Source organism: Nyctibius grandis, chromosome 11 (genome assembly GCF_013368605.1).
Source record: "Nyctibius grandis isolate bNycGra1 chromosome 11, bNycGra1.pri, whole genome shotgun sequence".
NCBI lineage: Eukaryota > Metazoa > Chordata > Aves > Nyctibiiformes > Nyctibiidae > Nyctibius > Nyctibius grandis.
The window spans coordinates 16123338-16138786 of NC_090668.1; the positions used below are offsets into that span (position 1 = coordinate 16123338).

Here is a 15449-nt window from a genome sequence, read left to right on the forward strand (position 1 = left end):
GAAAGGGAGAAACATTTACAGCAGGAGTCTACAGGCACCACATCCCTCCAGCCTGCCCCGGTATTTTTCTCAGGCAGCAGTGCTGGGAAGTGAGGGGCGTTGGGCGGCGGCGGCCGTCCCGCCTACGTGACTTGGGGCACAGCCAGCCTTCACGGGCCTTGCTGGGCGTATATAACGCGGAGAGCACGCTCCCCGGCGCTGGTGCCCTTTGGCAGCGCTGCCGGTCCTTCTCCGCTCGGGCCAGGTAACGGAGGCGGCGTGTCCTATCCCCCGGGGCCAGCGCCGAGGCCCGGGTCCCGCGGGGCGGGGAGGGGGCGCGAAGGGAGGGGGGGAGGTTCCGCATCCAGGGGTGTCGCGGCCCGGGGTGCGGTAACGGAAACGTTTGTTCTAGGTCCACAGCTGCAGCGAGGATGAACACGAGCTTCTTCCAGATTCTAAAAGCAAAAAAAGAAGTAAGTTCGCCAGAGCCCTTGGTTCTGCGGTAGCCCCCGTGAGCGAGGGGATGTCGGCTGGCTCAAGCAGGTGCACAGGGGGTGCCATTTGACAACGAGCACGTTACAGGGGAAATCATGATAGCAAGGGACGCCTGTAAGGTGAAATTCATGCACTGAAATTGAGATGGTGTGAATGGTAATATAGAGGTAATACACCTTAACAGGTAAACCACACCTTAAATCCTTGTAACCTCTCACTCCCCCTATTCGTGGCTCTGCAGCCAGGACACGAGTTCTCAAACACTCTTCTCCATTTTATGTCTTTCAGCTCATTCCCCTGGTTGGAATAGTGTCCTGCGCGGCCATTGGGGCGCTCGCTTTTTCTGCCTATTCCCTATTCAGCAAATCCGATGTGATGTAAGCAAAATACTTATTGCTTGGAGTTTACCCTAACCTTCTTTATTCAACAGAGGTATTTGACCATCCTGTTTTGCACCAAAAAAAAAAATCCATGTGGGTGTTCCAGACTTCTAGTAACAACTAAGATATCTGCAGATCAGTAAATACTGAAGAGATTAATTGATTTGGAGCATAGCCCAAATTATTTCCTAACTTTTGATTTAATAGATTATATTTTTTCTTTGCTTTAGGTGTAATAGGTGTTAAGTATTCTTATGATGAATTTCAAATAATCAGATAGGTAGACGACATGCAGATATGTTGCAACCAGGCTATTGACTTGTATATAAAGAACAGCATTTGATAATATGAACTCACAATGAGTTAATATTTTAATGGCTTGGCTAATAATTGGAGCTAAGTCCTATATTCTTTAAGCTTTTGGGAATTTTCATACTTACTCTAAAGTGACTGGAATAGGCATTTTAGCTCTCAGGGTAAGAGTCCCCTTACTTTTTTTCTGCGTCTTTATTCAGTTTTGATTTTTCAGCTTGCTTCCCTTACGATAACATATTATACTTGAACAATGTTGGCTTGTTTGGTGCTTTGGAAACTGCAAATAAAGCAAGCTATCATTGATTCCTACCCAGAATTTAAAACAGAAATGCCCAAACCTGTAAACTTGTGTTTCAGGGAACTACTTACTTACAGAAATAGTTCTACTGAAGATAAACTGCTCATATAAGAAAAATGTACGCAAGATCACACCCTAAAACATAGTACCCATTTTGCTTTATCTTCTCTTAAAGCATTAACAAGAGTGGCAATCCAGAACCGTGGGAAACTGTCGATCCTACCAAGCCTCAGAAGGTAATTTGTACAAATAATATAGCCAGTACAAATAGCATACATTTCTAACACAATGAATAACTTTACTTAAATGTGTAAGAACTAGCAAAATATTAATGGGGAAAAAATGTAAAGCTGACATACATCTATTTAAAAGTGGAACTAACTGCTTAATTAATTACTTTATGTAAAGTACATTCCCTGTATTACTTAATGATAGGGATTCAGCTATTACATCAAGGTCTGATTGTGAATTTATGGCATACTTCTGGTTGGTGTTCCTCCCCACAACATCCATTTATTCAATTCTGTTGATAACAGTCGAAATTGGAGTATAGAGGAAATGCTGTTTACCCTTACCTTGTTCCTGAATTACTAAGAATGTTTTTCAGTACTGCAGCCTAAAGGAAAAAAAATCTTAGTTTAGTAGAGCATCTAGGATAAGGAAAAATAAAATTATTTGGCATTATTACATATTTAATATCCAAGTGATTTGGTTCAACAAATTATTGAATATGTCTTCAGTTGCTATTTTTGCTTACTTCTGAAAGGAAAATGTAAAGCTACTAGAAATCCTTCCTCACCGCTAAGTTGATGTATGATATGGGGAGGGGTGGGAATGGAGTAAATGCTCACTGAGATCTTGCTAATTTCTTTCACATTGTCCTTTGAATTTCTTCCAGCTATTAACAATCCATCAGAAATGGAAACCTATAGAAGAGCTGGAAAATGTCAGAAAGCTTACAAAGTGACAAGTTTCTTTTGTCTCAAAAGGTACCCTTTGAATCTAGTGGAATCACTTCTGCACAAACTTGACTACTGAAATCAGTGTGCGGAAATGCTTCTGCTGTGTTCTTAGGGTCTCCCTACATTTTTTGGACTCTGGATAAGGAGTTTCATGTGGCCTCAGAAGTTGGCATACAACATCCACACAGTCCAAAAATCTGTCTCAAATATTCATTTTCAGTGGGCATTTGATGTCAAATGTTGAATATTCAGATGGTAATTATAGATGGAAAAAGCCTTCACACTTTTTGTAGGATTTTGTTTTTTCTCAAAATACTTTAATTTTGTAATTTTATATATATTTGAATAAAATATATTTTAAATTTTTACAACATTCCATGTAAACTCCATAAATGGAGATTACCCAAAAGCCCTTCTAAATTGGTATTCCTGGTCTGTTCCCTCTCTAAACTGTATTTCAAACGCTGTATACAGACCAAATAGTCATCATAGCCAGAGGATGTATTTGTATGGCAACATATGGGGTAATAAAGTATGCTTGCATTTGTTTTCCATGTTAGATGTGATGACATATTAATTTCTTCTTTTTGTGCAAGGTAGTTAATGTGCAAGCTCAAATGTATTGCACAGTTAACAGTATTTTTAAAGATTTCTAGATACATGCTATTAGGGACATCTGCTTTAACAAAGAGAAATTAACAGATTAAAATTAGGAATGACTCTTATGATGAGAGAGTTCCTTTTTAAGCATCTGTGTGTTTTCTTATGGGTTGGCCAGGGAAAGAGTATAATGGGCAGACCCCTAGTAAAATTAATGAGGCAACATATGCATCCAATGGTAGAACAGTCCTTTGTGGATATTTTCTGTATGTGTCCCCTTCCAAGCAGTTTCACAATATATTATACAGTTTCTTTTACAATGGATATTCAGAATGCATATTACTTTCTGTGAGGAAGAAAGTAAAAGTGAAACAACTGCTAATTGGAAAGTCCCCAGAAGTGAGTAATTGTGAACTGCTTTAGGTTACTTTGTTGCAGCAAAGAAAACACTTAAGTTAGTAAAGCTGTCTCCCGAATTTTAAGGTAGCTTGGCTTCAGAAGCTTTATGTTTTCTTCAGATTTCTTGATACTGAGGGGAAAAAAAAAAGTTAAAATGTTATTTTATCCCATACTTGTGTGTAGATGCAGCGTAAGTATTTGTTTATCAAGTAAGGATGACTCAGCAGCTTTTATGTTAAGAGTGAGAGAAACTACAAGACTTCAGAATACGTTCTTAGCTTTCATTTTAAAGAATGACATTACAAGATTATTTGATAACATATAACCACAAAAATCCAGTGCTCTGATAAATACAAGTATTAAGTATTCAAATTAAGTATTTTAATAGAAAAATATTTGAAAATATTTTCTGTAAGTTATTCTGTATTTCCATAATTTTTACTGGACTGTATCAAACAAAACAAAAGTGCTGTGCTCTGAGTTGATACATGAATTAAATGAGTTTGTTCTTCAGTAAAACACTTGTATGGTTTGTAAATGCTATGACCTCAGTATCTGTCAACATTAGAGAAACAAGTGTAAGTCATTTTTGTGTAATTTTTTTTACTTAACTACTTTTCAGTGGTGTCTTCCAGTAGTGCATTAAGCAGTGTGACTGCCATCAGTCACAGGTTGTTGCTTTTCTCATCCTGAGCTGAAGCATAATAGCAAGGGTAGTAGAATGTTTTGCTTTCTTAGACGATCTTTTTTTTTTAAATAGATTTGTGGAGAGGGTATTCACATAATGTGAGAAATAAAATATTTTTCTGCACTTCAAAAAGATCATGAGTATTGTTAAAGTTCTTGGGACAATTTTGTGTGTTCTTAGACTGTCCCTAAAAATATTCTGTCTCCTGCACAGATGAGTTTTTCTTTGTAAGTAGAGCACACCAAGAGCAAATACTGTTATCTCCCCCTCAACTACTCAACACAAATCTGTAAAGTAATATACAAATTATTTCTTTGTTCTACAGACATCAGAGTTAAGACAGTAAAGATTTCATTGGCTGAATTTTATGAGCTGACTTTTATGAGAACAATAAGACTTCCATGTCCTGTGTTCTACAAACCCATGACTTTTTATTCCATGGACAATTTAGAGGCTGTTGAAATAAATTTAGCAACGTTCTTCCTTCTCTTCATTCTGTTCTCTCCATTTTGTCTCCTACTCTGTTCTGCTCTTGGTTTTGTTTTTTTTAAAACAATCACTCTCTTTACTCACCCTGTCTAGTACTTTTCCATGGAACTGCATCACTTCCAATTTTCATATTAATACGAAGTTTAATTGAAATACTCACTGGCTTGTTAGATTTTCGAATAAAGATTAGAAACCATTAGAAATGCATCATTAGAGTCTACGGTCATGCTTTTCTAAATGCAGGTGGGTGATAAGCAGTCTATTTGTAAATAGTTTTCTGGAAGAATAGAAGGTTGCTTTCTGTAGTATACATGCAATTATTAATTAATAACTGATTTTTGTTATTACAACAGTACTTAAAGGTCTTAACCACAATGATACAAGATCTGTGGTTATCCAAGAGCTGTGTTGAGCTTTTCGTTTGTGGTTTTTTTTTTTTGCATATGATAGCCCCAGTGACAGCATTTCTCTGTCTGATGTCCCCTGCCCCCTGCATTTCTCTCCCACAAGATGCTATTAGTATAGTACTATTTAGTTACTTCATTCGCGCGTGTGGTTTCTGTAGAAAATAGAAACTTACAGAGGAGGCCTGATGCAATCATTAAAGGAAATTGTTCGTCCTGCAGTTGTCATCTGTCTCAGTGCAGAAGGTTGTTGTCACTAGCTGTAGAAAATAAACAAGAGTAATGGGAATGATTCACTGGATCTGGCCAATATTTGGTGTTGGACATTTCCCAAAAAAGCTTTCAGATTAAACAAACATGGCCATGCTGTTCAGCAGAGTTTTAATTCGCTGTCCGAAATCGTTGCTGTACAGCACATCGCTGCCATACCAGGAGCACACAAAATAAGGAGATCACCTAGAAGTGTAACTGAAATTGAAATAAAAAAGCGGGAGCAAGGCAGTGGACGCGGGGCACTGCAGTTGGACTAAGTAACTATTGACCTTCAGGTGCTGATGTGAATAGGGAGTGGGCAGATTGTTTGCTGAAAGCTATCTCCCATCATAAAACAGCCATCACCGCTAATTGCACCCTTCAAAGGGAGTCCAAAGAGTGAGCAGACACCCAGTCCAAAGAGCCGTTCTCCTGTGGTTCTCCTGTGGCGCCTCACCCTGATCAAAGATCACACACCTTTACAGCGCACTTCATGGAGGCTGTACCAACCATATTTATGCTGTTTCTTGACCTAATGACCAAAGGATTTTGGTTTAATTAGCTCTTACTTTTAGATAACCTTGTTCTGGCCAGAGCTGTAAATGGGGATGTAGCGTCCTTCTGCAGGGCTCATGAGGGACGTGCGGTACCTCTAAAGGCCCCTCGTACAAACGGAGAGCCCGGGCCTGTGACAAATTAAGCCATTATGAGTGAAAGCCGCCCCCCAGCCCGTTACCCACCGCGCCCCGGGCCTCCGCGCCCCTCACCCCGCTGCCGCCCTGGCTGTGAGGCAGCCCCGCCGTGTCCCTCCGCGGCCGCTCATTGGAGGGGGCTCGGGCCGCCCGCGGGGGCGGGGGGCTTTTCTTAGCGCCTCACCTCTGCTTCCCCCCGGCCGCCGCGGAGGAGCCCGGCCGAGGCCGCTCCCTCACGTCCCGGGAGCCGAGGGCGGCGAGCCCCCGCCGGGCAACGCTGTCAGATCACCTGCGCGACCGCCCAACGCCCGTGAGTCCTCAGCAGCGAGGAGAAGGCCAAACAAACAGGTACAAGCAAGCAAAACTCCCTCTCCGGATTTTGTGTCGATTTCTGATTTCCAGGTGTGTGGTTGGAGGAGTTGAGCTCCTGTCTCTTGTGGTGTGCTGCCTAGATACTCCACAGTGTTCAACGTAAAGGATTTGTTCTGTGTGGCAAATGAGGGAGTTGTAAGAAAACTGTCACTTCAGGTGTTAGGTGATGGCAGAGCTTTAATTGGTGTGGAGCTGTGTTAGCAAGTGAGAGTCCCAGAAATAACTTGTCTGGACTTCAGGACATAGGCCATGATACTGGCTGATGCTGCCAATCTAGAAAATTAATTTTAAAAACCTCTTATCTATTAGCAGCAGGAGCATGCACAAAAGGTTTGGTTTGGTTTTGGTTTTCTCTTCATTTAAGGACTTATAAGGTTTGTCCCAATTGTCTCCCAGGTGCTGTGGGACATAGCCATGGCCCTTCCGTTCAGGTGGTACCGAACGCTCCCCTCGTTCACAGCAGGCCTCCGCTCTTCAGGCTGCCTGTCTGTAGTCCCTGGCGTGCATCAGTCAGGTATCGTGGCTTGTGTGTGTCTCCTTTGTGGCTCCCCATGAACCATCCGGGTGCGTAGCAGCCAGGGACAGCGAGGGCCACAGTCGGGGCCGTGTGGTGCTAGGCCTCCCGCCATAGCTGTGCCTCGGCACTGGGCTTGCAAGTGTGCGCCTGTCCTTGGTGACCATACTGTTTCTGCTGCTCTTAGCCAAGATTTGACCATGTGTAACATTCCCTAAAAAGTGTTCTGTATAAATAATTTAGACTTTATGATGCAATATTTTTAAGATCAAGCTAGTCATCTTTGTGACCTTGGTTCTCTAAGGTTTAAAAAGTGCCCGTGCATGTCTGCTAAAATTTAGATAAATGTGCTTCCAGTTTTACCAGTTGTCAAGCAGTAGAAAACTAGTCTCTTCAACTTGAAACATTTGATCTGCACTATACTAGACTCTGGTATTACTCACTTTGTCTCTCACACCCTCCTCCCTATCTTCTACTGAGACTCCTTCCTTCTTTCTCTTGATGACAGATCTTTTCTTCTTGCCAAATCTCTGTCTGTCTTGCCCACCAAAACAAACACATCAGAAAAACTTAAAATTTTCTTGGCCTAATTAATTTCTACTTTAATACTATTATTAGTACCAGGACTGTGTTGTAGGAAGTTACACATGTAAAATGAGTAGATCAGAATGTAATTAGGCTAGTGGTTTAAACTGAGAAATTAAGAAAAAATGGCCCTCCTTGTAATGGTTGTCTTCCTTCTCCCTCTCCTGTGTTCTGCTTTGCTTTATTTATACTGATGGTGTTGTAATAAACGCACCATAGGGATGATTTTTTTTAAAAAAAGAGGAGCCTTACTGATTACAGTAAGGATGCATAGTCTGTAAACTCTTCAAGTAAAAGTTTGTAGATTTTCAGTATATGCATGAGTAACAGTAAATACTTAAGAATTGTCTTCCATTTTGGAAAAAAAAAAAACCAAACAGAAATTCAGGTTATATACATAAGCATGCGTTGTCTTTCAGTAGACTCACCTAAAAACAGTTGCAGTTTTTCTTTAAATTTGTTAACATATTAGCATTGTGTTGTTAGGTAGGGTCCATTCCACTGAAAGCTCTCTCTTAATTATGCTACTGCAGAAAAATAAAGGTAAAATATTATGGGAGACTGTCTGTTCCTTACCCACTTCCATCAAAATATCTCTTGCTTTGAGTAAGGGCTGTTCTCTTACTGAAATTTGATTCATCTGGTTGTTTCATTACAAGAAAATGGCAAAATAACTTGTTCATCCTCTGTAACTCCAAACCTGAAAAGGTCTGGCAGTTTTTAATCCTAAGCACTGTGAATCATCAGGATTCCCGTAGCCTTGCAGACCATGATAGTGGCAGTCCAGGCAACAGCTGTGAAACAGCTTTTTTCATTTGTGTATTTTCTTTTTCTTTTTAAGTAAATTGGAAAGCATAATTTCTTTAAGTTCAAACTCACTTAGCCCCTCACTCAGCCAGATGTGCTGACTTCACTGGCCTCAAATGTTGCTGAAGAGAGACGATAGCTCTTAAACTTGGGACTCTATCACAGCAATTGATATTTTTAAAGCAGAATTCCCTGCTGAAGTGAGTGGGAATTCTGCACAGACACTGTTGTTACCAGATGGTGGCAAACTGAGGATCTACAGACTCAGGAGGAAAAGTCAGTAGGATACAGCACCAAAAATAGACTGTGAGGACCAGAGTTCTGAAGCAATCCAGTCAGCATTGCCTAAAGGAACATCCGTTAAAGGATGCAGTCACAAGGCAGAGCTGCCTTCCATCCTGCTTTATGGTTACAGCTGTTATCGAGAACTACTTGTTTTTCAAGTCACTTTCTATTATTTTACTCTTTTGTATGGTATTTGGCATGAGGCCAATGTGTTGTGGTAGACCAGAGGTGGACTGCTAGTGAATGTGGGCTCGAGTGCTTCATCGGCCTTTGGCACAGAGCTATATTTCATCTTCAGAAAGGACTGATGTATGTTGTGCGGTGTAAGTGGGGGAACGCCTACCTTATCACCCCCACTAGATTGTTAGGTGGATTGTTAACAGCACAATGTTTGTGAAAACCTGACGTTCTTAGTCTTCCTGTTTCAATATTGTAGAATATGTGGATTTTTCATTGCAAAGTTCATGTAGGGTCAACCTGATGCATTAACAGATGCCGTTTATTTCAACACAATATTACGTTGTGTGATGTATAGAGGGCAAATGGAGGTAGCTGTGGATGCAAACAGATGAGCTGAGAGGTCAGAAAGCCACACAAGTCTGAAAAAATTCTTAATTATAAATAAATGTGTTTAAGCTTTCAACTTTAGCAAAAGTTTTCTCCTTCTTGATTTCCTGTTGTGTCATTTCTTTATTTGAATATAAATGTATTTGCAGTAGATAGGTAACCAATAAACACCCTCCTTTACCAGACTTGCTGCTGCTGCACAAACAAGGAAGTAAATGCAGAAAATCCAGATTAGTTGTAATCCCTGGTAGTAACAGGAAAATCTTACCTGTTTGCCAAAGAAAAGCAAAGTCACCTACTTGTAATAAGTCACTGATTTGCTACATCAAAAACAAAGGGGAAAGCTGTTTTCTATTAAAGCTGTTAAGAATGTTTCATTAATGATGCATCTCTCCTTCCTGCTGTATGACTTCTTTTATAATTCAAGAAATCCTGAATATTTTTTAAATTACTGTTAGCATTATTAAATGATACGTTAGCATTATGCTGTGTTTACTGTGTTTATTTTTCCTCTTGTGAAGTGCTTTGAATAAAACATGCTAGGGTCAGAAAACAGAATTGGCTTAAAGACTGCTGTATCCACCTTAATCCCAAAGCAGACAATTACACAGCAAATCCTAGTCATCATGACTTGCAGTTCTGTTCATTGCCTCATTGCCAAACTCTTAGCCATAATTTTAATGTTACAATACCATGTCATACAAAGTAGATGTAAAAGAAAATGAGTTTGAAGTTATGGGGATGTTTTTATACTGATTTCAGGGAGGCATGGAATTAATATAACAAAACTTGTAGCAGTTGTGTATATGTACTAGTATGTGTTTTTAAAAAAATTCTCTCTCCTCTTAAGAGAGAGAAGAAACATTTAGAATCAGGCACGTCTCTTGCTTAAGCTCCTGTATGTGTAGTGGTTCAAAGAGGAAGCTTTTGTAGCATGCAAAACAGGGTGGTATGTGGAAGTTTGTTTGAGGTATGTGTTGAGTGTATCACTTCTTGATAGGTGTACAAGCACAAAGGTGTACACCCTTTGTGGGCAAGTGCTTTAAATAAAATTGCCACCAAAGTCATAGATGGATTCACCCTCAATAGAGAACCAAAGCGTTTTGACCTTCCTATCAGTCCTCACAGTTGTCTGGCAGGCTGTACCACAGATGTAACATGCACTCCCTCAATAAGGAATACTAAAGCACAAAGGTACTAACTGTAGCTAGAGATGAGCATTTGTTGAAGCAGTGTGTAATCAGAGTTACAAAAATCAAAAGCTAAGAGAAACTCTTTACCTAGTGGAAATTTTTTTTCTTATAAAAGAAAATATGGCAACCCAACAAAGAACGGAGATGGGAGGCAACGCTCATTTTTTTTTTTCCTGAGCATCATTAATGAATGGGTGTGGTGCGGGTTAGATGGGTAACATACCGTGCTTAGAGAAGAAAAATTACTGTGAAACCAGTCAGCAGACATCCTAGTTGAACTGCACAACAGATCACTAATGCTGCAATCTGTAAATGAAATTGGTATTGACTTCGTTTGTGACCACCACAGTTTGGTCAAGAAATATTACTATGCTCCATAGTTGGCTGCATGGTACGTAATGGAGTCTAATGTTTTTCAGTTGCTGTCTGCAGTAACCCACGTGATCTGGCTTTATCTGTTTTCTTCCCTCCTTCCTCTTCTGTACACAAACACACCTTGTATCATCAACAAAGTATTGCCACTCATTAAAAAAAAAAAACCCCAAAACAAAAACAGAAAAAAAAAAACCAAAAACCACAGAAAACTAACAAAAAAAACCACCAACTCATGCAAAACTGCAGCATGAATAACCTTACCTAGCCATAGCAGTTGGTGGGCCTATTGGTAGGACTTAATTTTGTTATTACTCCTGCTATGTGAGCTGTTTATTTCTAGCCCTGACAGCTAAAATTAGGGACTACCTTTTCCCTCAATTCTTCCTACAGAGAAACTTCAAATGTAGTAAGTCTGAGTGTGGAAGAATAGTATTCTGCTTTCATTGCTGCTTTACAAAGACAGTTAATAGATCTATTATAATGTGATATCCTGCATAGCTATCCACAAGTGAGCATATCTAAAACATATCTTCATTTACAGCTTACTGCACATGGCCCTTTAACTTTTGATATGCAAAGAGTTACTTTCTTTTAAATTTTCTATGATATGACTTGACCTTTGCTCCGTGCCAAGTCCAAGCAGCTAGGTTGCCTGAAAACCATCATAATTTGTTCCATCTAGGTTATATTTAAAGCAAATGCCGAAGCAGACAGAAACCAGTGTGTGTAACTGGTTGGGCAATTTCCATTTCCAGTTGAAGGTGTGTCTTCTGCAGAAGCTTAGAAAATACAGAATTGCCTAATAGCTTGAAGAAATGAAAAGACTTTATGGGAAGGAAGTTGTGGTTCTGAGTTCTTCAGCCTCTTGTCATCTGTATTTTCTCTCTGTGAAGCCTGTTCAACTAGATGAAATGACAACACTAGACTAGCAATTGCAGCAGTGTAAACACAATGATATTCTACATTTATAATCGTATCTGCCTATTTTGAAACAAAATTGCTTCCCTCAGTGTATGTTTTTTAATTGAAAGTGTCATTAGATCCTTTATAAAAAAGCAGACAGTCAAGGATGTTTCAAATGCAAGTATATGTTGTCCTGGAAACATGAATTCAGCACCCCAAAGAAGCAATACTTATTTTCATAGAAGCAAAGGGCTTACATGATAACTTATATTGTTTACATTAATGAATATAATTTGTTCTAATTGCATTTCAGATACCCATAGCCACAACTAATTTCCACTCATAAAATTTTTTATTACATACTTGGAACTGGAGGGAGGCATTTGAGCGTTGTATTCCATGATACTTACCTGTATATGCCTTTAAGAAGTATCTTGAGTCCTTTCCAGTAATTGATTAGCAAATCTGTGCTAGGTTTGTGCTTTTCCTTTTTGCATCCATGATAAAGTTAAATCTCCTGTGTTATCCTTAGGAAAAATAAAGACTTTTTTTTACTTACTTACTAATAAGACATGTTAAAAAATTGCGACAGAATATATTCCTTTGACATATGGAAGCCTGAGTAGTTATACTCAGCATGCAACTCGCTTTATTAAAGCTAAGACTAGTGCACCATCTTCTGGTAAACTTGGGAAGGCCTTGAAGGTTGGCAGTTCAGAGGGGAGAGTATTTGTACAGTTTTGTGTCGGACTTGTTCTTACAGCAGGCTTGGGAAAAGTAACACATGAAATCTATAAAAAAATCAAGACTAATTGTATGATAGGTTCAAATATGTAGCATCATCTTAACTATGACAATGTTTGTTTATGGTGTTTTTCTCAAAAAAAATATTTGAATTTAAAAGGCCAGTTACTAGAATTAAATATTTATTTTTATAAGTTTACATCTCATCAGTTTATTTCAGGATTTATTAGATACTTTCTCTGTGTGTGTTGGGAAAAAGAAATAGGAAGAGCGCAGGGACTTGGGTGCTCTTAATGCACCTGAGACAAAAGCAAATGTTTTGTCTGCTTGCCATGTAGCTGCTTTTATGTATTCATCAGCTGAATCAAAAAATCCTTGTATATATCAGTGCTGAGTTTAATGTGAAACACACTCTGGACAGATGTCATTAAGTGGTTTAATGTACCCTCATGTACTGGCTAGGCACAATCCTGGAAAAACAACTTATCATTTCACCAGGTATAATAGTAAGGAAATCATAAATCAGTCATATGAATAAAATTATGCTTGTGTTTATGAAATGGCATATTTTTTCTACAGAAATTGATGCCGTAAAGGGTATAAATGCTTCATAGCAATTAAGTTATTTTGTCTTGTACATTTAGCACTGGCAGTTTTCAAACTGGGTGATACTAAGAAGAAAAAGCAGAAGACAATGGAGAAAAGGTAAATAGAGATAAAAGAGCAAAAATATTGATTTGTGTATCATTATTTTACAGCTGTAAACATAGGAAGCAGGTACACATGCATTCTAAGACCAGATTGCTGTGGTAGCTGGATAGCAGTAACTGGAAAGGATCAGTATTTGTTCTAGCAGCTTCCAAAGTTGTCTCAGGTATTTTGCAGAACGGAAGAGCGTGTATGGTCCTTCCCATGGAAAATTGAATGAGAAGAGGATAACAGAAGGGGATTTGCCAGCTCCAGAGCATAGAGAGTGTTGGTTAGTGCCCAGCATGATTTGTTACAAAGAGGGGGAGGATGGGGTGATGCTGGAAAGGGAATTAAGGGTGAGGAAGGTGGAAGACATTTGGTTTTGAGTTTGGTTTTTTTTTAAAGTATAAAGATTATTTTGAGGCTTTCAGATTAGGTCTTCCTTGTGAGTTAGCAACCTGGTTGCTAGAAGATCTTTTTTCATCTAGAGATCAAACCAGAAACGAACTTTGGACAAGCATGTATTTGAATAGAACAGGCCTTACAAGTTGTTTGGGGGTGTTTGACACCCAGTGCTGCATGAGAAGCTCCTAGTGACCATGTACGCAGCAGGTGCACAGGGTGCAAGCTGGACATTATTAGTGAAGCTGTGGAGAGGGTAGAGTATTACAAGAAAACAAAGTGAGAGAAGCAGAGAACGGTGGCATAATTCAAAGTGGTGGTGAAACATGATGTTTGAGGTAGGCGTGCTAAGTCCCGGAACAACTGAATGTGCTTGAAGCAACCAGCAAGAAAAAAGATCTTGGCAATGCCATTTTGGATGGATAGAGGGAAATGAGTATTTACAATGAGATTGTCCCCTCCCCTTGAGATCTCAAGGGAACTCCTTCTCTGACAATGGACTAGCTTATTGGAGTCTAGGAAGCTACTGCAGTAGATACCATGTTTAATTACCCAACAGCCTATCTTCACTTATGATATTCTTTTAGTATCTGTAGAGGGAAACAATACTTGACAGCCCTGTTCCATACAACATCAGTGCAGTGTCCTCGTGAGATTCTGCCAAAATACCCAAACAAAAGACTTACTACTCACTAGTTGGTGGGTGTCTTTTGGGTTTTTTGGTTTTATGTCAGAATGCCAGCCTCTGCTTGTCTTAGGCATTCTGCCAATTGGAAGTGATTTTGCAAGAGACAACGGATACATACAGTAGTAAAATAATTGAAGACCAGATTCAGGTATGATATTTTAAATGATAATTCTGCTGATGTAGACAGAAATGCTGCTGGTATTGAAAGGACTAAATGTCAACACAATTTAAAAGACAAAACAAACAAAGAACCTCAAAATTAAGCAAGGAAAACATTCAGAAATAAAATAGGTTTCTGTTAATTTCTTTCTTAGGATAAGAGTGTTTCAGAATAGAAGAGTGGGATGTGAGGGTTTGCAGTCTGCTCGACGTAAAAATGCATGACTGAACTGGTATGAGTAGGTTGTCATCAAAGCTGTATCCATGCTTCAGAGAAGGATGGTTGACAATCACAGATAAGAAAGGAGAAATCTCTTCCCAGTGTAGACTGTTAAAGGTGGCAGAATTTTCACAGGATTTTAGCTGTTTGGTCAGCAAGAGTATTGCAGCACAGCTCTGGAAAGCAGGGACACTAGTTGCAGAAACTTCCTCGAATCTTATGAGTCTCTTGGTGAGAGACGTCCGATTAAGTAATGCATTTTAATTTCAAGCAGAGGATTTTGTAGAAGGGAAAGAGTAGTGTAAGAGTGTGTAAATGAAATAATCTGGATGTACTGTAGGGTTGCTTGAAAGACATTAGACCTGATTCGTACTTATACTAAGGCCCCTTTCCTCTTAAGTTGATATTGAACATGACCTTGCAATGTCTATAAAAATAACTTGTCTTCTTTCATAGGCACTGACGCTTCCTGAGTACTGTTATTGTGTATTAGGTCATAAATTCCTGGTAGTTTTTATGAATATTTCTCTATTCTTAGTAAGTGTACTAATTATTTCTACTTGGTTATTTGTATAGTTCTGTTGTGCTCATTTATTCCATCACTAGGAGTATTATAAGTGATAATATGCATATTCCTTTTGATGTTAATTAATACCAGATTCAGGGTTCTTACATTAAACATAACAGTGCCAGACAACCTGTGCTCTGAATAATTTATAAAGAGTAAGAATAGGATTAGAGGTAGGCCACACAGATAGAAATTTCCATGTGAGTTTAGTTAGACCTTAAAACAGGGCATGTACACTTCAGAGTCTCTCTGAGATAGATGCATTCACTCTTTTATTGTTGATTCTTATTTAATCTTCTGTTGCTTTTTTCTCTGACTAACTCCTTCCATTCTAGTAGGCCTTGATAACAAGGGCCCCTCAAGGGTGAATGTAGGGTTTCATAACGTTTTGCCAGTTGTTTATGGCTGCTCCTTCACCATGCTT

The 15449-nt window shown here is 39.2% G+C and overlaps 1 protein-coding gene across 2 annotated transcripts; it reads left to right on the forward strand.

Annotated features, from left to right (window-relative positions):
* The first annotated feature begins 396 nt into the window (after positions 1 to 396).
* Positions 397 to 13023, forward strand: LOC137668991 (normal mucosa of esophagus-specific gene 1 protein-like). Of its 2 annotated transcripts, none has more exons than XM_068410826.1 (4): positions 397 to 452; positions 763 to 851; positions 1643 to 1703; positions 12943 to 13023. In XM_068410826.1, the coding sequence occupies exons 1-4, from the start codon at positions 411 to 413 to the stop codon at positions 13009 to 13011; spliced, it is 261 nt and encodes an 86-aa protein (XP_068266927.1). In that variant the 5' UTR covers positions 397 to 410; the 3' UTR covers positions 13012 to 13023. The 2 variants fall into 2 exon arrangements, with proteins under 2 accessions (XP_068266927.1, XP_068266926.1); XM_068410825.1 differs by lacking the exon at positions 12943 to 13023 and adding an exon at positions 2366 to 2452.
* Positions 13024 to 15449: the final 2426 nt, after the last annotated feature.